The sequence below is a fragment of the Bombina bombina genome, chromosome 2 (assembly GCF_027579735.1).
Source record: "Bombina bombina isolate aBomBom1 chromosome 2, aBomBom1.pri, whole genome shotgun sequence".
Lineage (NCBI taxonomy): Eukaryota > Metazoa > Chordata > Amphibia > Anura > Bombinatoridae > Bombina > Bombina bombina.
Genome location: NC_069500.1, coordinates 61,240,851 through 61,267,374, shown reverse-complemented (window position 1 = coordinate 61,267,374; position 26,524 = coordinate 61,240,851). Strand labels below are relative to the sequence as shown.

Below are 26,524 nucleotides of genomic sequence, written 5' to 3'. Positions count from 1 at the left end.
TTGAAATCAAGAATGCTCAAAAGGGGTTATCCCAGTAAAGTAATTGATAAGGCTTTCTTTGAAATTAAAGATGGAATAGAAACACATGAGCCACAAAAACAAAAACAAATACAACATCAGAGTGACATTAAAAAACAATTGAGATTCATCACGTCATATTCCAATCAATATGATGATGTGTGTCGTATTATCAAAAAAAACTTACCCATTCTTATGGGAGACAAACAATTGAAAGATGAAATAAAACAAGGGTGCATGTTTGTACCTAAACGAAATGTGACAATAGGGAATATTCTGGCTCCTAGTATGTTACAGACAGCAGGTACCTCTGGCTCATCTTGGTTAATACATAATGGCACCTTCAAATGTGGAAGAAAAGTATGTACCTCTTGTGATCACATTAATATTTCTCCCACATTTAGGTCCCATGTGACAGGTGAGGAGTTCCAGACTAGGGGATGCATAAATTGTAGGAGCAAATTTGTCATTTACATCATAGAATGTACACAATGTAGGAGGCAATACACAGGTAGGACCACTAGGGAGGTAGGCAAGCGTGTAAAAGAACACCTGTCCTATATTTCTAGTAAAAAAACATGTTCGGCTCTTTCCACTCATTTTATTGAGTATCATAATCAGGATGTCACAACTTTTAAATGGCAGGCCATCGAACAAATTGGTACACCACCAAGGGGTGGAGATAAGTTGTCTATCCTTAGTAAACAAGAAATCTATTGGATTTTTAAAATGAAGTGTCTTTTGCCTAATGGTTATAACTCAGAATATGATGTTATAAACTATTGGCAAAAATAAACCATTATAAATGGATATTGTTCATTAATTCTATCCCACTGCAATTAAGTTGTTTACTAATTGTAGTAACGGATGTTAGAAAATAGTGAGTTACAGGACACTCTAATTAAGCTATATACACACATTCTTATTTTCCCAATTGTTTTGACATTCACACAACTGTCGCCCCTTTGCATAGGACAATATACATTTTTTATCCACAAATCTGTTCAGTAATTCATGACAGATAGATCCCCCCTTTTTTTGATGTATTAATATTATTTGACAGTGATCTGTTTGTGGATATAATATGCCTTATGAACCCAGTTTAAATTTGGTTGAATATCTAGTATGGCATGTAGTATGTAGTATGGAGCCTACGTGTAGGGTAGATAGTAAAACTCTGCATATACATGTACAGGTGTATGTATATGTGTATGTAGGTGTGGGTCTGTATGTTTGTATGTGTGTATGTATATATGCATGTATGTATATGTATGCATGCATGCATGTGTATATATATACTTAAATAGTAGTCATTTCATATAAGTGTCCAGTCATTTATAATTTATAATGTGTTTCTCCTTTGTTTAATTTCTAAAATCATTGGCATCCCAAATATATAAAGTGTATATAGGTATATAATATTTAAGTTATAAGTATTATTATTTGTACTATATATCTTCATCTTTGTTTATTTATTTATTTACTAAGTGTTAACAATCTGCACAGAATGTTATTATGGTATGTATAGGGTTAAGTTTTGAAGTCTTGTTGTTTTTAACCAATCAACATATAGTGTCAGACTTAAAAGGGCACACCCCCCAACAGGTGTCATTCTATGATTACGGTCAATACGACCGAAACCGGTCAGAAGTTTTTTCGTCTTCACTAACCCTGTGTTGTTGTATGTTGTTATCATACAATTTTAAGGAATAAAGCTACAACTGATTTTCAAACTCTTGTTCCGGATATATTTCTTTTTTCATAATAAAATTATGTATATATATATATAAATATATATGCATACATACATGCACACACCACACGCATATACATACTTATGCATATACATGTGCACACATACGGTCTGCGTGTGTGTATGTATGTGTGTGTGTGTATATATATATATATATATATATATATATACCTGTGTTTGTGTGTGTATATATACAGTGGGTATTGAAAAGAATCACCCCCCTTAAAAATAATCACATTTTGTTGCTTTGCAGCCTGCAATAAAGACAGACACAGTTTTTGTTTATCCAGTTGTAATTACTCAGTGCAACTTATAACATCAAAGTAAGAGATATAACACCAACATGTCAGTCAAAAATAAAGACAATTCAAAAACAGAATCACTGAGTTGGAACATGGATCACCCCATTCTAAAATTACTTGTAAACTCAATCAGGCTTAGCTAATCACCTTCTTAACGGCACACACAAAGCCATTTAACCTTCAACTGTGATCAGCTGAGGGCATATTGATTAGCTCAGCATGAAAAGAGCTTTCCTGGAGCATCTCAGTCCCTGGTAGTGCAATTGAAGCAAACAATCCACTATGGGTGGCAAGGCACTGTCAAAAGATCTCGGGATAATGTTGTGGACAGGCGCAAGTCAGGAGATGAATACAAGAAAATATCAAAGGCTTTATCAATGTCTAGAAGCACAGTGAAGTCTATTATTAAGAAGTAGAAGGTATTTGATACAACACAGACCCTCTCTGGATCAGGACGTCACTCCAAGCTGGATGAATTAAGGCAGGAGGAAACTGGTCAGAGAGGCTACCAAGAGGCCCACACCAACTCTGAAGCAGTTGCAGGAATATATGACAAAGAGTGGTCATTGTGTGCATGTGACAACAATATCACAAATTTTACACAAATGTGGCTTGTATGGGAGGGTTGCAAGAAAAAAGCCACTCCTCAAGAAAGGCCACATGCAGTCACAACTGAGCTTTGCCATAACACACCTAGGAGATTCTGAGGCCATATGGAAAAAGGTGTTATGGTCAGATAAGACTAAAATTTAAATATTTGGCTTCAACACCAAGCCATATGTCTAGAGGAAATCCAATAAAGCTTGCCATCCAAATAACACCATATCTACAGTAAAGCATGGAGGTGGTAATATCTTGTTATGGGGGTGTTTCTCTGCAGCAGGCACTGGAGCACTGATCAGGATAGAAGGAATAATAGATGGGGCAAAATACCGTCAAATTCTTGAGGAAAATCTGCTGCCCTCTGCAGGAAGATGTCAATGGGAAGAAGGTTTACCTACCAACATGACAATGACCCAAAGCACACAGCAAAAATGACCACACAGTGGTTGAAGGAGAAAAAGGTGAATGTCCTTGCATGGCCTAGTCAGAGCCCAGACTTAAACCACATTAAATATCTGTGGCATGACTTGAAGACTGCAGTACACTAACGGTCACCATCAAATGTAACGGAACAGAAGCAGTTCTGCAAAGAAGAATGGGCAAATATTGCACATTCTAGATGTGCAAAGTTAGTACAGACATATCCCAACAGACTAAAGGCTGTAATTAAAGCAAAAGGTGGTTCAAAAAATACTGACACAAGGGGGTGATCCTTTTTCCAACTCAGTGATTCTGTTTTTTAATTGTCTTTATTTTGCCTGACATGTTGGTGTTATATCTTTCACTTGGATTTTATAAGTTGCACTGAGTAATTACAAATGGATAAACAAAAACTGTGTGTCTTTATTTCAGGCTGTAAATCAACAAAATTTGATTATTTTCAAGTGGGTGATTCTTTTCAATGCCCACTGTATATATATATATATATATATATATATATACATACATACATACAGTATATATATATATATATATATATATATATATATATATATATATATATATATATATTATATATATATATATGTATATATTCTGTATATCACAAATCATAATAATATCAAATCAAAATGAGTGAAAAAACATTTATTTTTTCAGGGGAACGTAGACTGGACAATGATAAAGATAACTTCGAGAAAGGAGCAGAAGATAAATTCACCATTGATGCCCCAAATTTAGGAAAACTAAGGAAAATCACAATTGGTCACAATAACAAGGGAGGATCAGCTGGCTGGTTCCTGGAGAAGGTTTGTCACCTAAATATATATCTAGATTTGTTATGGGAGCCATTTGATTATTTATTTTACTTATCTGTATTATTGTGTTTTTGTTGTAATTAGAGATCATTGTTCGGGTAGTCATTTACATTTAATAATATCTTTATTTTCTATAAAAATAATGGGAAAAAAATTATATTATATTTGTAGCCAAATTTGGAAGAGCAGAGGCACAGGAGTGACATAAACAGGACATGCTTTATCACTAAACACATATAATTGTAACTCAGCAAAGGAGTGACATAAACAGGGCATGTTTTATCACTTAACACATATAATTTTAATTTGGCAGACGAATGACAAAAACAGGACATGCTTTATGACTAATCACATATAATTGTAACTCGGCAGACAAATGACATAAACAGGACATGTTTTATCACTAAACGCATATAGTTGTAACTCGGCAGACAAGTGACATAAACAGGACATGCTTTATCACTTAACACGTATTATTGTAACTCGGCAGACGAGTGACACTTTATCACTAAACACATATAATTGTAACTTGGCAGAGGAGTGACATAAACAGGACATGCTTTATCACTAAACACATATAATTGTAACTCGGCAGACGAGTGACATAAACAGGACATGCTTTATCACTAAACACATAATTGTAACTCGGCAAACGAGTGACAAAAACAGGACATGCTTTATCACTAAACACATATAATTGTAACTCGGGACAGGAGTGACATAAACAGGACATGCTTTATCACTAAACACATATAACTGTAACTCGGCACAGGAGTGACATAAACAGGACATGCTTTTATCACTAAACACATATAATTGTAACTCGGCACAGGAGTGACATAAACAGGACATGCTTTATCACTAAACACATATAATTGTAACTCGGCACAGGAGTGACATAAACAGGACGTGTTTTATCACTAAACACATATAATTGTAACTCGGCAAACGATTGACAAAAACTGGACATGTTTTATCACTAAACACATATAATTGTAACTCGGCAGACGAGTGACATAAACAGGACATGCTTTATCACTAAACACATATAACTGTAACTCGGCAGATGAGTGACATAAACAGGACATGCTTTATCACTAAACACATATAACTGTAACTCGGCAGACGAGTGACATAAACAGGACATGCTTTATCACTAAACACATATAACTGTAACTCGGCAGATGAGTGACAAATAATCTGTACAGTGTCACCTCCCCTCAGCGGACTATAATACAAAGCCGTCTCCGTCTGGTATAAAATGGCTGATTTGACAGAATGTAATAGAAACGCAACTTTGTTGTAGCCAAATGCTCACACAGTTTATTTAAATAATAGTCAGTTTGCTTTATAGTCAGTGGAATGCAAGTGATGATTTGCAGGAAAAATACAAATCATTTTGCGTTTAATAAGCACAGGTAGATAGGTAATGTATCCTATGATGTCCCCAGGCTAATTCTACCCCATTATCTCTCCAGTACAATCCTTGCATTAACCTGTTCCCATTAGTATTGTCTTCCTACCCCTTGCTTACATGTTGCTTTAACCCTTACTGCACTGCACCATCTATATAAACCATTAACATCTGCCCAAATCAACTGGCACGCACCCAAGCAACCCCACCCATATGGCTTCCAGCACCAAAGTGACCCATTACATAAACCAAAAGTAACAAATATCTAGCACATAAGAGAGCCTATTTTTATTGCAAGAACTCCCCCTAAAACACAACACCTAATAAAAAGTCTTAGCAGCTCACAGCTGTCTATCTTCAGCTACTTACAACCCCTGCAAAATGGACCAATAGAAAATGGTCCAATACTTACGTCCTGGCACTCTGACTCTATTAAAGTATAGAAAACAAAGTATAGGGCTAAATATCCCAAAATGTAGACCAGATTAAATCTTGTTGCAGTGCCAGGCCGTAAGTAGTCTCAAACAAGCATAAGAGTGTAGTAATGTTTCTTATGTCAAGTTGCATGCACTTGTTACAAATAAACCAGAATCATAACTGGGTATATGCAGACTGATGAGGACTGATGCTATACAATGAACATTTGGGCTGCTAGACATTTAGAAAGGTGAGAGCCTTGACAGCAGAGATGATAAACATTGTAGCTCCCACCACTGTGGCCTAAAACAATAGACTTACAATTACTGACCTTAGATAACCATGCTTCTAATTCCTGCAAATGCATTAAGCACATAGGTAAAGTCACACTTGGGAGATGCAAGCATCACAGCTCCTGAGCCGGACACAGGTGGTGACTCCAAATGCCACTTCTGATTGGCTCACTGGTTGTGTCCTGCTTGAGAACTGTAATGCTTGTGGCTCCCAATCAGGGCTTTACCTCTTTGTCTAAACTCTTTATATTCAAAGCTTCTCTGTGGTTGGTGGGAAATTACCAGTTTTGTCTCACCGGTTTGGCAATGTTTAATAGAAGGGGGCGTTATCAACCCATACATTTGATACATTTGAAGCCAAAGAATTGGTGAAACGTACGTCAGCACTGGTATTAGCTCAGTCTGATCTGAGCAACATCAAGGAGGACACACTGAGTGGCTATAGCAGCTATTCAGCAATTCAGCAGCACTTACTTCAGTGACGGTTTCCGCTCAAGCAGGAAGAGAGGTGGGTGTAGAAGGAGAGTGTGTCAGGACTACGACACTAGTCTGCGCCACGGCTTGTGTGCACTGGGATAGCCCGGTCTTCGGCCGTGAAGCGCCACGGAGCTCCTTCCAGGATCATCAGAATCTCACATTATACAAGCGGTTACGCTCTTGGTTAGAGGAATCGTAATTGGTGGATTACAATAACGTGGGCAGATCCGTGTTTACTCGTTCATGGTTATAACCGATATTACAGAGACAGTAGCTACGTTGGCCAACGATAAGTATTTTACTGTTGCATTGCTTATTATGAACCTGTAACGATTATTCCACTGAAGTTTTTTTAATGTGTTCTCTCCTTTCTTTTTCTTCTGTTATTATGTGTAATTGACAGGTATAAGGTCTATCATACCTGTTTAATCGTTTTTTGCCACATTGAGATTTATGTTTATTGTGCACAGTAGGTAGTTTATAGAGTATGTAAACTATCATTTATCTAGTAAAACATATTGGACTAAGAGTGCTGCTGTGAGATATCTTTTTTTCTTTATTTTATTGTTCTGCTAGACATTTAGAAAGGTGAGAGCCTTGACAGCAGAGATGATAAACATTGTAGCTCCCACCACTGTGGCCTAAAACAATGGACTTACAATTACTGACCTTAGATAACCATGCTTCTAATTCCTGCAAATGCTTTAAGCACATAGGTAAAGTCACACTTGGGAGATGCAAGCATCACAGCTCCTGAGCCGGACACAGGTGGTGACTCCAAATGCCACTTCTGATTGGCTCACTGGTTGTGTCCTGCTTGAGAACTGTAATGCTTGTGGCTCCCAATCAGGGCTTTACCTCTTTGTCTAAACTCTTTATATTCAAAGCTTCTCTGTGGTTGGTGGGAAATTACCAGTTTTGTCTCACCGGTTTGGCAATGTTTAAAAGAAGTGGGCGTTATCAACCCATACATACACCTACTGTAAAGTATAGTCCTCTCTAACTTAGATCAGTCTGACAACTTTACAATCGAAAGTGGAGATCAGCGGCGTGGAGCAGCCATAACTTCACAATACGATTCATGCGTTTTTAAGATATAAAACTGGTGATATATGTCAGACATATATCTCTTCCTAGTAAATGTTCTCACTGCTCATAATGGGGATTAATTGCAGTATGTTCTGTACATTGAGGAATTACAGTTTGGAAACAATGAAGTGGCTCAATAGTTTCAATGATGGAAACATTGCAAGTTTGCAAAAACACTGTTTTAGTGTGAGGAATTTTTATATTGAAATTATTTTTATTGAGCACACAATAGAATATAAAAAACATACATTAGATATCTCAGTGGTCTCACCAGGGAAGCAGCCGGGATTAAGGTGTCTCCTCTAGAAATTTTATTCCACTGTTGTAGTGGTGGCCTGTGGTCTGTATATCATCTCCCCATTTTGATTATTAGTATCCAAGAGTAGATTTTCCCCCAAAGTGTATCCCCCCATGGAGGCTTCTTACATTGGCCATATAACATCGCAGCCCTTCCTACATGTCACTGAAGTCTGGGCCAATCTAGATGCCCTAAAGTAGTCCCATAAGTTTGGTACCCCAACCCCTGCCGACTGTCTGTGTCTCGTAAGGATAGTGTATGGGATTCATGCATGTTTGCTCCTTCTCAAAAAGTTGTGAATGGTTGACTGAAGTGAGATTAAGTCTTGTTTAACTATCTTAATTGGTATCACTCTAAATAAATACATGATCCTTGGAAGAATATTCATTTTTATGGAAGATAACCTCCCATACCATGAAACGTTGAGTTTCTTCTATTTAAGAAGATATTTTTTGATTGATAATAATAGCTTGATATAACTGTTCAAAACTATTGGGCCTATTTATCAAATGTCTTGCGGACCTGATCCGACAGTGCGGATCAGGTCCGCAAGAGATCGCTGCATGCGGAGAGCAATACTCTCTCCGTATTCAGCATTGCACCAGCAGCTCACAAGAGCTGCTGGTGCAACGCCACCCCCTGCAGACTCGCGGCCAATGGGCCGCCAGCAGGGAGGTGTCAATCAACCCGATCGTACTCGATCGGGTTGATTTCCGGTGATTTCTGTCCACCTCACCAGAGCAGGCGGACAGGGTTATGGAGCAGCGGTCTTTAGACCGCTGCATCATAACTGATGTTTCTGGCGAGTCTGAAGACTCGCCAGAAACACGGGCCCACAAGCTCCGTTCGGAGCTTGATAAATGGGCCCCTATGTGTCCGCTTAATACCTAAATATGTTTAGGTATTATATATAGTTTGTTTTGGTATCTCTATTGGAAGGGCTTCACACTTGTCTAGGTTAACTTTATGGCTGATATAACTGAGAATTTATAGAGAATATCATACACATTGGGTAGAGAAATAAGGGGCCTTGTGAGTGTAAGCAAAACTGTTTGTCTGTAACAAAGTGATTTTGTGGTGTTAGTTTCCTAAATCTAATCCTATGATTACGTATCTTTGCTGCAAGTGGTTTGATGCATATCGCAAAGAGAAGAGGGGACAAGGGGCAACCCTGTTTGGTCCCATTTAGAATATTAAATGACCTTGACTGGTGACCAATGGCTCTCACATGTGCTGTAGGGGAGGAATATAACGTTTTAATGGCAGTCCTAGATTGTGTACTTATATCTCCAGTCCACCCTGTCAAATGCCTTCTCTGCATCCAATGATAGGAGCAGAGAAGGCACTTTATGATGTTTAACATAGTCAATGACCAAGACCATTCTCCTCAAATTGTCTTGGGCTTCCCTATCTTTAATGAATCCTACCTGGTCTGGATGTATGATAGTAGGTAATATTTGTTTCAGTCTGTTAGCCAAGATTTTGGTCACTATTTTGATGTCTTGATTTATGAGGGAGATTGGCCTATAACTGGAACATTGTTGTGGATTATTCCCTTGCTTAGGAATCACAACAATTTTTGCCTGAAGTTAATCTTTAGGTAACTGGTGTCCTTCAAGGATATGTTTTGCAAACTGTGCTAAATGGGGTACCAGGGTAGATGCAAATAACTATATTCACCAGGCAGTCCGTCAGGACCAGGAGCTTTCCCCGGTTTAAGGTCCTTAATAGCCTGCAAGATCTCTGAGTGTGTTATCTTAGCATTGAGACTGGCTTTGTCTGCTTCTGTAATCTGTCTTAGGTTTGTGTCATTATATTATGTTCCACTTTTTTACCATCATATAGTTTTTTATAATATAGTGCAAAGGCATCTACTATTTCCTGGGGGTGGGATGTGATTCGGCCATCTGTCTGTTGCATAGTAGGGATAGAGACTGACAAATAATTGTCTCTAATCTTTTTAGCCAGGTATCTGTCGAGTTTGTTGGCATATAGGAAGTAATTTGTTTTCTGTCTGTGATCAAGTTTTTCTGATTGGTCATTTAGGAATTTAATTAAGGATTGAATTTAGTTCAATCTCTGTGTATAATTGGGCCGTGGTGGAATAAATCTTTTTTTTTTTAAATCTAGCTTTCTCCTTCAGTACCAGTCCCCTAATGACAGTTTTGTGGGCAGCCCACACTGAGACGGGGCTTACAGTTGTACCAAGATTAATTTTCCAGTATTCTCCCATTGCTTGCAGCTTATCTTTTTTGACAATTGGGTCTTTAAGGCAAGAGGTATCTCTTTAAGGCAAGAGGTATCATATGTCCAAGTGGGTGTTCTATTGGGGTCTCGTAAACCCTTCAAGAGAATTTGTGTGATGGAGTGATCTGACCAGGTGCATATGTAAATTTTAGCTAAGGTCAGAATTTGGCTGATCATGATATAATCTAGTTTAGAGTAACTGTTATGTGCTGTCGAGAAACAGGTAGTTTCAGTTGTGACCCCATAAAGTGACTTCCAGGTATCTAATAATGTGTGTGGGGATAGTGAGTTTAGTATATTGTTTGCTATAGTTCGTAGCCTAGCTTGTTTTTTAGAGAGGTGCAGGTTCGGTGTATATTTTAAGGCTTGGAGGTTTACATTGAAATCCCCTGCAAAATAATCCTCATTTGTGACTAATTTGTTAAAAGATAGGATATGTTTTGGATGAATAAATCCTGTTTTTCGTTCGGGGCATAAATGTTGCATAGTAGGACCTCTACACCTTGGATTTTGCCTTGGACTAGTAAATATCTTCCCTCCCTATATGACACCGTTTTAGTATGTGTGAAGTGTAGTGACGAATGTATCAATATAGAGACTCCTCTCTTTTTTGAGTCTGCTGTTGAATGATAGTGCTGGTTATATTCCTTGGTCCAGTATTTAGGTATGTATCATTTAGTAAAGTGAGTCTCTTGTAAATAAATAACGTTTGCCTGAAGTTTTTTATATTGAGACATTGCTGTTCGCCTCTTAAGGTCGGAGTTGAGACCTCTTACGTTATGTGATATTGAATTAATCATTGGGAGAGACATGGTTATATTTGCGGCCTTGGGGATAATTCACTCAATAAGATCAAACATGAACCTCTACGTTTGGTTGCGGCTGAGCTTACAGAGTAATGGCTAAACTGCAGCATAGGTATAATGTTCCTGGGATCTATTACATAGTGTTTTATTAGGTAAGCCCTGGAGGAGAACATGGCTTTTCCCCGGGGTGTAAACATAGCTTTGGGAAATTAAACAGAAGTTTTATACAGTGACTAAACAACATTTGAAGAAATAAATTACATAACATGTGCAATAATTGAACTAAAATTTTTTTTTAACAAAAAACTCACTATACATATTAATGAATTAATTAGGGGTTTGGAACAGTGCAATATAGCTTAACATAACACAATTTGGTGGAAAATTAGCAAGGCTAAATTGTTAATTCTCTATAAATGTAAACATATTTTTCTAGAGCTGGATAAACATTTCCTATCTCATTTATATAAATCATGATCAGAATACAAGTCTCTCTTCACGTTTTAGCTTTTTTTCCTGTAAATCTTGGTTCAATTGGATTTTTGTGACGAGATCTGTAGCTCAATGGTCTCTGCTTGCTGCATAGAAGACGTATTTTGTAGAATTTCTGGAACTTCCAGATCCTGATACTTACAGACCTCTGGGATATCTTGTTCCGTCTCGAGAGTGATCAATTTACCATCCTTAGAGACATGCAGGGCAAAGGGAAATCCCCATCTGTATAATATTTTGTGCTTCCTTAACAGAGAGGTGAGTGGGCGCATAGAATGTCTGCGTTGTAAAGTTCTGATACATAAATCTTGGAAGAACTGGATGACATTGTCTTGAAATTTGAAGGTCTGGTTTTGTCTAGCAGCTGTAAGTATTTTTTCTCTATCTGGATACCGGAGCATCTTGACGATAACATCTCTGGGTGGGAGACCTTCCTTGGGCTTTGCTCTTAAGGCCCTATGGGCTCTTTCTATCAGAAACTCGGTTTCCCCATCATCTCCTGTAATGGAGCGGAAGAGTTGCATCAAGTATGAATGTAGGTCTGTAGCTGTTACACTTTCTGGAACTCCCTTTAATCTGATGTTATTTCTCCTGTTTCTGTTTTCAGTATCCTCCATTTTGTCTTGGAGGTCTGTGAGTTGCTGCTGTTAAGCGGTTATTGTGTCTGCCGCTTTAGTTAGATCCTCTACTAATTTATCTTGTTTGTTTTCCATTGCTTCCATTCTGTTTCCCAAATCAAACATATCCTGCTTGAACTCTGCAAGGCTTGAGGTGACTGTAGAGTTGAGGCTATCGATCTTTTCCCATAACTTTTCAAAGTTAGCCGCAATGTCCTGTTTAGAGACTAAGGCTTGCAGATCTGCTTTTGTTGCAGGTGTCTGATCATCCTTGTTAGGTAGTGAACTACAAGCTGCATCACTCTCTGGATCCACATTTTCTAGTTTTTTGTGTCCTTTAGTTGGTTTTAAATAGGAGTCCATAGCTGTGGGTCTCAATTCCGTGTCTGCTTTAGAAGGCTTCTTAGATGCCATGTTTAATAGTAAGAAATTGTCTCAGAGTCTCTGATTAGCAATAATATAACCCCCTCAATGTGTATCTGGATTGCAGGTATATATTGGGGATCTAGAGAGAGAAAGGAATATCTTCCCAAAATTCTGAGGAGGATATTTTCTTTGATAGATGGTACTTTTCTAATTCGAAAGATCTACACATATAGCAGACCTCTTGTGGCCTCTTTCTTACCCACAGTGGCAGCTTTCTGTATTAGGATGGCATGTGATTGAGTGTTAGTTTACATATAGCTTTGTGTCTGTTTTATAATTATAGTTAGCTTTTTCTCATATTTTCTGCTTGTCACATAGACTGCATGGTGCTTATAATGTGACAGTTACTAGTTTCATTTTAGCCCTTTAGCTGTCTTATTTTAGCTTTGATGATAGCGGCTAGTACCTGAAGTGGCGGCCGTAGCTGCCCGACTGGGCTTTGAATATATTCCTGTGTCACTGCAAAAAGCTTAGAGCAGCAAAGACCTACTCACTGCGAGTATTGATAGCTTGGCTCTCTATAATGTCCTCAGTTGCGCCGCTATGCGACTATGCTTCTCCGCAGTGGATACCAGCCGGTTGCTCAATTATCTGCTCCATGGTTCAGCTCGCCTTAGGCCTCCAGTATAGTGGTTATGCCATTTCGCGGATAAGTTGCCGCTTCAACCTGGGCCTCAAAAACTCTGTGCCTTAGTTATCTCCTGTGGCTTAATGTCCCATGTCTGCCGACATGATTTCGGTACTTAGAGTTTCTGGGCACCTCCCGCTTCTCTTTTGTTGGTGTTTGCAGCCTGGATGTGCAGTGTTTTCCACCCTTTACCCCATTATTGCTCAGAGCTCTGGTCTCACACAACCATCTTGGAGCTCAGTTCAGCTCGCCTCTAAAATGTGTCCTCAAACAATATGAGCTATGAAAGTCCCCCTGTGTGTCAGCACTGGCTACTGACCAAATATTGTGTGAGGAATTTTAAGGTCCCTATTGCTAATGGGAAAAGTTGCGTCCACTGCAAAATCTCACAAAATTAAAAAACAGGGAAGTTTAAAATATATATATATTATTTATAAGCAATGTTACAGTATTATTCAGATGAATATCACATTCTACACACTGCACAGTATACCCGTTATGTCCCAGCCAAAATGAATAATTCATTTCAAACAGGTTAACTGTTATTCTCATTACCCAGTACACAAACACCTGTAATGTAAGAGATATACATACTAAAGGGTCATTCTATTAGTGATTTACATTTCTTACATCAGGGGAATTATATATTATAGCACACAGTAATGCAAAGCATATTTCACTGTTTTTAAAATCCTAAGGAATTTCCGTTAACCCTCACTGCACAAGGCAAGACTGCTTTATAGATCATTCCGCGAATACAAGAGAACCCTCACATCACTCAGAGAAGGCTGCTACCCCCCACCTCTGTGAAAGAGCCTTCATACACCATTTAGAATTCTTAAAGGGACAGTATACTCCATAATTTCTATTGTTTAAAAAGATAATCACTTTATTACAAATTCCCCAGTTTTACATAACCAACACAGTTATATAAACATACTTTTTACCTCTGTGATTACCTTGTATCTAAGCCTCTGCAGACCCCTTATTTCAGTTCTTTTGACAGACTTGCATTTTAGGCAATCAGTGCTGACTCATAAATAACTCCACAGGAGTTAGCGCAATGTTATATGTGACACACATGAACTAGCGCAGTCTTTGAAAAACTGTCAAAATGCACTACGAGCTTCAAGGGCTTATAAATTAGCATATGAGCCTACTTAGGTTTAGCTTTTAACAAAGAATGCCAAGAGAACAAAGCAAATTTGATGATAAAAGTAAATTGGAAAGTTTTTTAAAATTGCATGCCCTATCTGAATCATGAACATTTAATTTTGACTAGACTGTACTTTTAAGAATATAACACATGCACTGTTTAATTAGTGGATAACTTTACAACATTACAATGTTACAACAAGCCTTAGGTCAATGGGCCCTTAGGAAGTTACCGTCAGTTACATAAAAATGATGTGCTCTAACGAATAGGACCATTGATTATTTTGCATCACACTGTCCAATATCACTGAAGAACAGTTTCTCTACCTTCTATTTAACGTTTTTCTATCTCGGTCACTTTTTCTTGTTTAGCACATATCACTCTCTCTTCTAGGGATGGGCGAATTTTTTGCAACATTAAAAAATTGAAACGGATTTTAACACATTCGTTTGTTTAGAATTTTGAATGTTTGTACAACATTCTAACATTCATTATATGTAATAGTATTTCTCATGCTTTCTTTAAATATAATATTTGATTAGAATTTTTCTAATAATTTGATTCAAATTATGCAATATTCAAATTTGAAAATTCGAATCTATATATTTGTAATAGTATTTCTAATGCTCTCTTTAAATGTAATATTTTTGAATTATGCAATATTCCAAAATAGAAACCTTCAAATTGATATATTTGTGTCTATTATTTATCAATTTACTAAATTCCCTACCACATGAACTATTGAACCCATCCCTACTCTCTTCCTTTCTGTTACTCTAACTAGGGGTGATAATAAACTGAAGAAAATATGGATTTTTTCAAAGTGTGCCTCAAAGCTTATTATATCAAGGCTGATGGATGGTTTGGGGAAGATTATCACTGACTAAAACATATTTTAGCTCTTGTTATTGAAATCCCCTAATGACCTAATTTCCTTGTTATCTGCAGTTCACATTTACAGCTGCTGGCACCTTTGAGGTTTCAAGTTTTCCCTCAGAATTTCTAGATATCATACGGCCCCAGAGCAAAGGCTGTATTGAGCCCACCATTTTAACAGTGCCCTTCCTGGGTGTTTGCAATAAGCAGAAACAGCTTCCTTATGACTGTGAGTCATCTTCCCACATTCGTTAGTCCACACCAGAGGATATACACTTGCGTAGCCTTCCTGTACAAATATGGTGGCAGGTGTTTACCCTATGTGAACAGAGAAAATCAAGTGAAAAACACTTGCAAAGTGTGTACTTTCTTAGCACTCACAACACTATTACATATATCTCTATTGTATTGGTTGACAACAAATATCAATCCCCGAAAGAAGGGGGTTAAAACGTAACTTTTAATTAATACAAATAAAATGAAACGATTAAAAACACAATGTGGTTAATATGGTGCAACATTCCATGAATAGTTGAATATGGCAGCCGTCTAGGTTCAGAGTATATACTAGTAAGTAGCAACCAAGGTATTACTCTTATTAGCTAGTATACAGGTGTGTCCCCAAATAGAACATACGTGGCCTGAATCCCTGCTGGTATAAGACAATATAGTATCACTGGTGTGGTATTCAAACCCAATTATCTAGGTTGAAAAAATAGGGTAATTGTTCAGGTAGAAAAAGCGAACAGAAATGATCACTTCTCTAATATATTCAAGTGAGACATAGGCCCCTATTTATCAAAGGTCTTGCGGACCTGATCCGACAGTGCGGATCAGGTCCGCAAGACTTCGCTAAATGCGGAGAGCAATACGCTCTCCGCATTTAACATTGCACCAGCAGCTCACAAGAGCTGCTGGTGCAACGCCGCCCCCTGCTGACTCGCGGCCAATCGGTCGCCAGCAGGGAGGTGTCAATCAACCCGATCGTATTCGATCGGGTTGATTTCCGGCGATTCCTGTCCACCTGCTCAGAGCAGGCGGACAGGGTTATGGAGCAGTGGTCTTTAGACCGCTGCTTCATAACTTGTGTTTCTGACGAGTCTGAAGACTTGCCAGAAACACGTTCCTTCAAGCTCCGTACGGAGCTTGATAAATATGGGCCATAGGGGTTAAATATAGGGAAAATATACCCTCCCCTTTATTGTCTCTCTAATACTTCTACCCAATATATATTATCCCACCTTACCAAATATATATTATCCCACCTTACCATTATCAGAACATATAGCGGTAAAATGAGAATATTATCACCATAGTGTTAACAGCAATATCACAGTAATATTAATTTTGATATCCACTTTATTTATTTATTTTGGTAACTCTCATAATTCAATTTTAAGGCATTTTAATCCATATTTTTTTACACTAATTTTCCTTTCACACCGGCACACATCAGGACTTGACACAGTGACATATTCACGACTATTGCACATGTAAATGTTTTTTGATCCCTATTTTGTTGCACGTCTTTCACTAACTTTAGACCTATTAACATTAATTATGATTGAATCACACATACATCTTATAGAATTTTCTTTACATTCATGATAGGTTAACTCTAGACTTCTACCATATTCAACTATTCATGAAATGTTGCATCATTCTGACCACATTGTGTTTTTAATCGTTTAAGCTTATGTGTATTAATTAAAAGTTAAGTTTTAACCCTCTTCTTTCGGGGATTGATATTTTTTGTCAACCAATACAATAAAGATATATGTAATAGTGTTGTGAGTGCTAAGAAAGTACACACTTTGCAAGTGTTTTTCACTTGATTTTCTCTGTTCATTTATTTCTTTGTGTACAGCACCTTTTCCTTTGTAATATTGTCTATATGATCGTACAGGCGACTATATAATAAAAGTAATCTTAGGAAACAGCACTGGTAGAGCCATTGTTGTTTCTTTCAAATCAGTCTCCCCTAAGTGGCCCCCTATATTGACACCACAAGTGATTGCAAAGCCAGATGGGCCCTCTAGAGGTGTGGAACTGGTATCCATTGAGAGCTCTAAGACCCCTGTATTTATGCCCTTGGTCTCATTATTTTTTATAGCTTTTACTCACTGACTTACATTTTAAACTAAAATGATTTATACATTGAATCCAATCTTAACTAACATATAAAAAATAATTTGGTTGGTGTTTTGTCCTGTAGCTAGGTAGGCAAAGCTAGGTCTCACTATATTACTGAAAAAGGGAAACTGATGCACTAGAATGCAGTAGAATAATAACAGTGTTATTGCAATAACATACACTAAGCTACTTATAAATACATGAATTATCTTCGGGTTTCGGAATAAGGTATTGTCATGCAACAGCGCTGAGAGTCATCATTCAGTGGAACGCATTCAGACTGTATCAGACTGCTCTCAAGATATTACCCAAAATACTCTCCCGTCCCCTCTTAGCAATTATAATAATTAAACTGTTAATGTAGAAGGTCAATCGTTTTAGCATAACAAGCAAATATTTTCAGACTAGCCTAACACTATCAGTGCTATCGTCTGCCAATGAGCCATTTTTAATGTCAGTGTAATCACATGCAGCCATTTTCATTAGTTATTGGCAGTATTTTTTATATTATAGCTTTGGTGAAACATGAGCTAGTACTGTTTTATGCTCACAATCCAAATTCTTGATACTTAAAAAACACATTTAAAGAGCCCTTTTTCACTTATTGGCAGCGCATGGCTAAACAAACTGAAATGACCTATCATACTAGATGACGTTGGCAAGCAACCTGATGAAACAGATACAAAATATTACCTGCTCATTTAATTAAAGTTGAAAAATGAATAATAAGCAGTTAGATAAATGACCTAACAAACACACATGCCCACTATACTAATAACGTCCCTGTTCAGATCCCTTAATATGGTGTCAGCGCACAACAGGTTAACTGCACACACGTCAACTATTAGTATCACTAAACACTATTAAAATGGACCAGTGAAATGTGTGCATTTGGATTTTCAATTACGGAATGAGAGATTAAAGGGACATTAAACACTAACGGCTAGATTTAGAGTTCTGCGGCCAAAGGGGTGCGATAGCTACGCGTGCTTTTTTTCTCCCGCACCTTTTAAATACCGCTGGTATTTAGAGTTCACAGAGTGGCTGCGTTAGGCTCCAAAAAGGGAGCGTATAGCATATTTACCACCACTGCAACTCTAGATACCAGCGTTGCTTACGGACGCGGCCAGCTTCAAAAACGTGCTCGTGCACGATTCCCCCATAGGAAACAATGGGGCAGTTTGAGCTGAAAAAAAAACCTAACACCTGCAAAAAAGCAGCGTTCAGCTCCTAACGCAGCTACATTGTTTCCTATGGGGAAACACTTCCTAAGTCTGCACCTAACACCCTAACATGAACCCCGAGTCTAAACACCCCTAACCTTACACTTATTAACCCCTAATCTGCCGCCCCCGCTATCGCTGACCCCTGCATATTATTATTAACCCCTAATCTGCCGCTCCGTACACCGCTGCCAGCTACGTTATCCCTATGTACCCCTAATCTGCTGCCCCTAACATCGCCGACCACTATGTTATATTTATTAACCCCTAATCTGCCGCCCCCGCTATCGCTGACACCTGCATATTATTATTAACCCCTAATCTGCTGCTCCGTACACCGCCGCAACATACATTATAGTTATGTACCCCTAATCTGCTGCCCCTAACACCGCCGACCCCTATATTATATTTATTAACCCCTAATCTGCCCCCCCACAACGTCGCCGCCAGCTACCTACAATAATTAACCCCTAATCTGCCGACCGGACCGCTACTCTAATAAATGGATTAACCCCCTAAAGCTAAGTCTAACACTAACACCCCCCTAAGTTAAATATAATTTAAATCTAACGAAATAAATTAAGTCTTATTAAATAAATTATTCCTATTTAAAGCTAAATACTTACCTGTAAAATAAACCCTAATATAGCTACAATATAAATTATAATTATATTGTAGCTATTTTAGGATTAATATTTATTTTACAGGCAACTTTGTATTTATTTTAACCAGGTACAATAGCTATTAAATAGTTAATAACTATTTAATAGCTAAAATAGTTAAAATAATTACAAAATTACCTGTAAAATAAATCCTAACCTAAGTTACAATTAAACCTAACACTACACTATCAATAAATTAATTAAATACAATACCTACAAATAACTACAATTAAATAAACTAACTAAAGTACAAAAAATAAAAAAGAACTAAGTTACAAAAAATAAAAAAAATATTTACAAACATTAGAAAAATATTACAACAATTTTAAACTAATTACACCTACTCTAAGACCCCTAATAAAATAACAAAGACCCCCAAAATAAAAAAATGCCCTACCCTATTCTAACTTAAAAAAGTTCAAAGCTCTTTTACCTTACCAGCCCTGAAAAGGGCCATTTGCGGGGCATGCCCCAAATAATTCAGCTCTTTTGCCTGTAAAAAAAAACATACAATACCCCCCCAACATTACAACCCACCACCCACATACCCCTAATCTAACCCAAACCCCCCTTAAATAAACCTAACACTAAGCCCCTGAAGATCTTCCTACCTTATCTTCACCATGCCAGGTTCACCGATCCGTCCACCGAAGTCTTGATCCAAGCCTCTGAAATCTTGATCCAAGCCCAAGCGGGGGCTGAAGAGTGACGTCCATCCTCCGGCTGAAGTCTTGATCCAAGCGGGCAGAAGAGGACATCCGGACCGGCAAACATCTTCATCCAAGCCGCATCTTCTATGTTCTTCAATTCGATGACGACCGGCTGATCTTCAAGACCTCCAGCGCGGATCCATCCATCTTCACCGACGACTTCCCGACGAATGACGGTTCCTTTAAGGGACGTCATCCAAGATGGCGTCCCTCGAATTCCGATTGGCTGATAGGATTCTATCAGCCAATCGGAATTAAGGTAGGAAAATTCTGATTGGCTGATGGAATCAGCCAATCAGAATCAAGTTCAATCCGATTGGCTGATCCGATCAGCCAATCAGATTGAGCTCGCATTCTATTGGCTGTTCCGAATTCGAGGGACGCCATCTTGGATGACGTCCCTTAAAGGAACCGTCATTCGTCGAGAAGTCGTCGGTGAAGATGGATGTTCCGCGTCGGCAGGATGAACATGGATCTGGAAGAAAGAAGATTGAAGATGCCGTTGATAGAAGACTTCCGTCGGATCATGGACCTCTTCAGCTCCCGCTTGGATGAAGACTTCAGCCGAATCATGGACATCTTCAGCCCCCCGCTTGGGCTTGGATCAAGACATCTGAGCCAGGACGGATCGGTGTGATACCCGGCGAGGTGAAGATAAGGTAGGAAGATCTTCAGGGGCTTAGTGTTAGGTTTATTTAAGGGGGGTTTGGGTTAGATTAGGGGTATGTGGGTGGTGGGTTGTAATGTTGGGGTGGGGAGTATTGTATGTGTTTTTTTTTACAGGCAAAAGAGCTGAATTCTTTGGGGCATGCCCCGCAAAGGGCCCTTTTCAGGGCTGGTAAGGTAAAAGAGCTTTGAACTTTTTAAATTTAGAATAGGGTAGGGCATTTTTTTATTTTGGGGGGCTTTGTTATTTTATTAGGGGGCTTAGAGTAGGTGTAATTAGTTTAAAATTGTTGTAATATTTTTCTAATGTTTGTAAATATTTTTTTATTTTTTGTAACTTAGTTCTTTTTTATTTTTTGTACTTTAGTTAGTTTATTTCATTGTATTTATTTGTAGATCGGCAGATTAGGGGTTAATAATTGTAGGTAGGTGGAGGTGACGTTGGGGGCGGCAGATTAGGGATTTAATAAATATAATATAGGGGTCGGCGGTGTTAGGGGCAGCAGATTAGGGGTACATAGGGATAATGTAGGTTGCGTCGGTGTACGGAGCGTCAGATTAGGGGTTAATAATAATATGCAGGTGTCAGCGATAGCGGGGGCGGCAGATTAGGGGTTAATAAATATAACATAGTGGTCGGCGATGTTAGGGGCAGCAGATTAGAGGTACATAGGGATAACGTAGCTGGCGGCGGTGTACGGAGCAGCAGATTAGGGGTTAAAATTTTTTTAATAGAGTGGCGGCGATTTGGGGGGGCCTCGGTTTAGGGGTACATAGGTAGTTTATGGGTGTTAGTGTACTTTAGAGCACAGTAGTTAAGAGCTTTATAAACCGGCGTTAGCCCAGAAAGCTCTTAACTTCTGCGGCTGGAGTTTTGTCGTTAGATTTCTAACGCTCACTTCAGCCACGACTCTAAATACCGGTGTTAGAAAGATCCCATTGAAAAGATAGGATACGCAAATGGCGTAGGGGGGTCTGTGGTATGGAAAAGTCGCGGCTGCAAAGTGAGCGTTAGACCCTTTCCTGACTGACTCCAAATACCAGCGGGCGGTAAAAACCAGCGTTAGGAGCCTCTAACGCTGGTTTTGACGGCTACCGCCCAACTCTAAATCTAGGCCTAAATAAATGCTAGATAGAATGATGCATTGAAAGAAGAGATTAGTCAGAGAATAATATGTAGATGTATTTTTAAGTTTCATTAGCTGTTTAATTGACAAATTATGTGTAAAGTTTTAGAGGCCCATTTATCAAGCTCTGAATGGAGCTTGAGGGCCCGTGTTTCAGGCTCGCCAGAAACATCAGTTATGAAGCAGCGGTCTAAAGACCGCTGCTCCATAACCTGTCGCCTGCTCTGATGAGGCGGACAGACATCACCACAATTCAACCCGATCAAGTACGATTGGGTTGATTGACACCCCCCTGCTGGCGCACAAGAGCTGCTGGTGCAATGCTGAATACGGAGATCGTATTGCTCTCCGCATTCAGCGAGGTCTGTGAGACCTGATCTGCACTGTCGGATCAGGTCTGACAGACCTTTAATAAATAGGCCTCTTAGTTTCTATAAAACAAGGCTGCCATGTTTTTACTTTGTTTACCTTCTCTGCTGTGGCCAATTAGGGACAGTTATAAATAGGCTGTGTAGAATATTACAGTGTTCTGCACTTCCATTTCTAACAGGAACTGAAAAGCTCACAATTTCAGAATGGAATTACAGGAAAAGGGGACAAAATAAATAATGGAAGTATATTGCAGAGTTTTTTTTTTAATATATCCAATTTATCAGTTTATAGTACCATCTCAAAGTGTTTAATGTCCATTTAACTATGCAGATAACTATTTTGTGTTGTTTTCTGGGTATTAATTTAATGACAGAAGCAGACTGATAATACCGTCAGTTCAGAAAAGCATTATCTACTTAAAATATGCAAGATTGTGACCTCTGCAAAAGGGTTAACCACATAGTTAAAGGGATATGAATCCCAAAATGTTTCTTTCGTGATTCAGATAGCGAATGTAATTTTAAACAACTTTCCAATTTACTTCTATTATTTAATTTGCTTCATTCTCTTGTTATCCTTTGTTGAAGAATCAGCACTGCTCTACTGAGAGCTAGCTGAACACATTGGGTGCGCATTTGTGAGTAACCACCAATCACCAGCTACCAGGTATGCTGTTCACCAAAGGATTCCATGAGAAGAAAGTGCATTTGATAGTAGAATTAAATAAAAAAATTGCAAGCTCTACCTAAACCATGAACAGTTCTTCTTAACCTTCATATATATAAAGGAATATTTGCTTAGAGAAATACCTAGTTCATTGTAGAATTTGAGTGTAACATTTATAAAATAATTAGGCTATATATGGTTTAACGCTTTTGCATTTAGTACTGATATAAACATACGTAGCGTTTATCACGCTCTCAGCTGAGTAGGGCGTAAAGTAATACTGTCATAAAAGAAATGGCTGATTTATCCATGCAAGCCGTTAAATGGAATTTCATTTTCTTCTTCATCTATATTTTATTTTAGACAAGTTGGGCTCAGTAGAGCTGAGGAACTGAAGTATAATAATAACAGAATTGATTTCCCCTCGCTGACAGTACTCGTCTCCGGAATGCAGAAATGCTTTGCGCACGCAGAGATCAAATACATTTGTCTGTTGGAGGCTGAAAATTGGACTTTATCAGTGAATGCCCAATACTTCAGTTTTGTACAAAACATAATCGCATTCTGTTTTCACTTGACTCTAGCTGTTTATTACTGGCTGAGTATGTTTGCTACTTTATCAAGATTGCTTAAAAAAAAACCCTTAGGCAAAATTGCAGCTTTAATATAAACCTTTTTACTTTCACAATGGTGTTACAGCTTTGTGTTTTCCAGTAAAGAAACATTTGGCTCTAAATACTACCTGTTCCTTTTAATATTACAAAAGGAGTATTGATTCTAATACACATTTTAAGAAATATTCCTTCTTAAAAGGGACATAAAAGCCAAAATGAAACGTTTATGATTCAGATATAGGGGCCTGTTGGACATGATCCGACATTGCGGATCATGTCCGACAGACCGCCCTGAATATGGAGAGCAATATGCTCTCTGCATTCAGCATTGCACCAGCAGCTTTTGCGAACTGCTGGTGCAACGCCGCCCCTGCAGATTTGCAGCCAATCGGCCGCTAGCAGGGGGGTGTCATTCAACCTGATCGTATTCGATCGGGTTAAAATGCGGCAATGTCTGTCCGCCTCCTCAGAGCAGGCAGACAGCTTATGGAGCAGCGATCTTTAGACCGCTGCTCCATAACTTGTGTTTCTGGAGAGTCTGAAGGCTCGTCAGAAGCACGGGCCCTCAAGCTCCGTACGGAGCTTGATAAATGGGCCCCATAGTATTCAAATTTTAAAGGGACATAAATCCCCAAAAAATTATTTAAAGGGACATTAAACCCAAACATTTTCTTTCATGATTCAGATAGAGCATACATATGTAAAGAACTTTCCAATTTATTTCTATTATCAATTTTTCTTCATTCTCTTGTAATCTTTTCTTGAAGAAGCAGCAATGCATTACTGGGAACTAACTGAACACATTGGTAAGCCAATCACGTGAGGCATATATGTGCAGCCACCAATCAGTAGCTAGCTCCCAGCTGCTGAGCCTATCTAGATATGCTTTTTAAGAAAGGATACCAAGAGAATGAAGCAAATTAGATAAAAGAAGTACATCGGAAAGTTGTTTAAATTTGTGTGCTCTGTATGAATCATGAAAGAAAAATTTTGGGTTTCATGTCCCTTTAATTCTGTTATCAATTTTGCTTCATTTTCTTGGTATCTTCTATTGAAGAAGCAGCAATGCACACCTGGGAGATAGCTAAGCACATTTGTAAGCCAATGAAAATTGACATACAAGTTCAAAGTCCAATCAGCAGCTAGCGCAAAGCTCCTGAGCCTATCTAGATAGGCTTTTCAACAAAGAATACCATTTTGTGCCTCTTGTCATTGGCTCACCAGATATGTTTAGCTAGCTCCTGTTAGAGCATTGCTGCTCTGGAGCTGATTTTAACAATTTAACTGCTTTTGTGGGAGTTAAAAACATAAGGGTCGAACACAATCCTTTAGAAAAGTTTACCTAATTGTTTTCTTTTCTAAAAAAAAATAATTCACCATTAAAGGAACACTAAAAATAGAACATGCAATTTTAAACAACTTTCCAATGTACTTCTTTTATCTAATTTGCTTCCTTCTCTTGGTATCTTTTGTTGAAAAGCATACCTCGGTATACTCAGGAGCTGCATTGCACTATTCAGGGCTAGCTTCTGATTGGTGGCTGCACATATATGCCTCTTGCCATTGGCCCCCCCGATGTATTCATCTAGCTACTAGTAATGATTACCTGCTCCTTCAACAAAAGACACCAAGAAAATGAAGCAAATTGTATAATAAAAGTAATTTTAAAAGTTGTTTGAAATGTTATGCTCTACTTAAATAACAAAAGAAAAGTTTTGTGTTTCATGTCCCTTTGAAGTCTATGGGGGCTTTTCAGATAAATCATTTGATAAGCTTTTCAAAGGGATTGTGGTTGACCCCATGGTTATATACAATCCATAGTACAATGATAAAACACCCTAATACAGTGATTCCTGAAGTAGGTCTTACTGCTCCTTGGGGGTGGGGACTACCAAGGGGATTGCTAATTGGCACAAGTGGTAGAAGGGGTTCTGGAATTACCGTACAGGCACTAGTAGGGAAGGCGTGGAAGAGGATGCTAGCTGCTCTTCCAAACAGGATTATCATAATTTGCTGCTCTTTATCCTAGATGCATAAAATAAAGTGTTTATAAAATTACTAAAAAAATTAAATAAAAGAAGGATACAGTTGTATTTCAAGTTTAAATAATAATACAATTTTAAGAGATTTCCGGTGAATCTTCTCACCTCAAAAGAAAAGTGACTATAGTGTAAAACTATTTGAGATATTTCACAACATCAAAATATGTGCAAAGGGCTACTCACGTATGGTGGAGTTTTAAAAGCTCTAGGAATCTCACACACCTGATTTTTTACTGTCAGGCAAACAGAATCACCACTGTATCACTACCACAGATAAAATACATGATTTATTAATAGCAGAATAAATGCCACAATTTTACAAACAGAAAGTCAAAAAGGGTAGTCCACCACGATATGTATTTAGGGCCAGATTACAAGTTGAGCGCAAAATATTGCTTCTGCTAACGGATGTGCGCCGGTATTACAAGTGAGGTGCAAAGAAAATGTGACCTCGCATTCGCATTGTACGGAACAATTGTGCTCATGAGAGCGCACTTCCATAGGCTCCAATGGGAGTCTCGTTCTCATGCAGTGAGAACTAGCACAGCGAAGGGTGTAAGTCACTCAGTGATGGCTGCAAATATAAATATTTATGTATATAAGCATACCCATATATATTTACAGGGAACACACAGTTCCCATCGACCGCTATGTAAAGGCACTTTTCAGTGCCGTTTCTTTTTTCTAACATCCCACACCGCCAACTTTAGTCCCCAGAAACTGCCTAGTGCAGTATTTTTTAATTTTTTAATTTTTTTTAAAAAGATACTACACTTTTTATATTTATGAAAAGGCACACTACACTTTTTGTGGTGGGGGCAGTTGGGGCACTTTTAAAAAAAATAACCAGAGGTTTGACCTCCGGTTAATTTTTTGAGTGCTAATTGCTTCCCTCGAGCTTGCAGTAGCAATAACCAGCCACTTGTAATGGCTGGTTATTTATTGTGCGCCTACAAACGGGCGAGCGGGCGTGGTATAAATTAGTGCTCCACTTGTAATTTAGCCATTAATGGGCAGGAAAAGTGATCCCCACTTGCGGATGGTAGCTCATTGCATAAAAAAAATCTATCCATAGTTAAACCGCTGGGTATCACGTTATTCTGCACAGTAACTAGAAGTGATGTAGGTTTTGTGTCTGCAC

General features: G+C 38.3%; 1 protein-coding gene across 1 annotated transcript in view; it reads left to right on the top strand.

The window, feature by feature from the left end:
• Nucleotides 1-26,524, top strand: part of LOXHD1 (lipoxygenase homology PLAT domains 1) — a 666,378-nt gene that overhangs the window by 303,711 nt on the left and 336,143 nt on the right. The window contains exon 12 of the mRNA XM_053701077.1: nt 3,775-3,923. Within this exon, the coding sequence (XP_053557052.1) occupies nt 3,775-3,923 (149 nt within the window). The remainder of the gene's footprint in view (nt 1-3,774; nt 3,924-26,524) is intronic.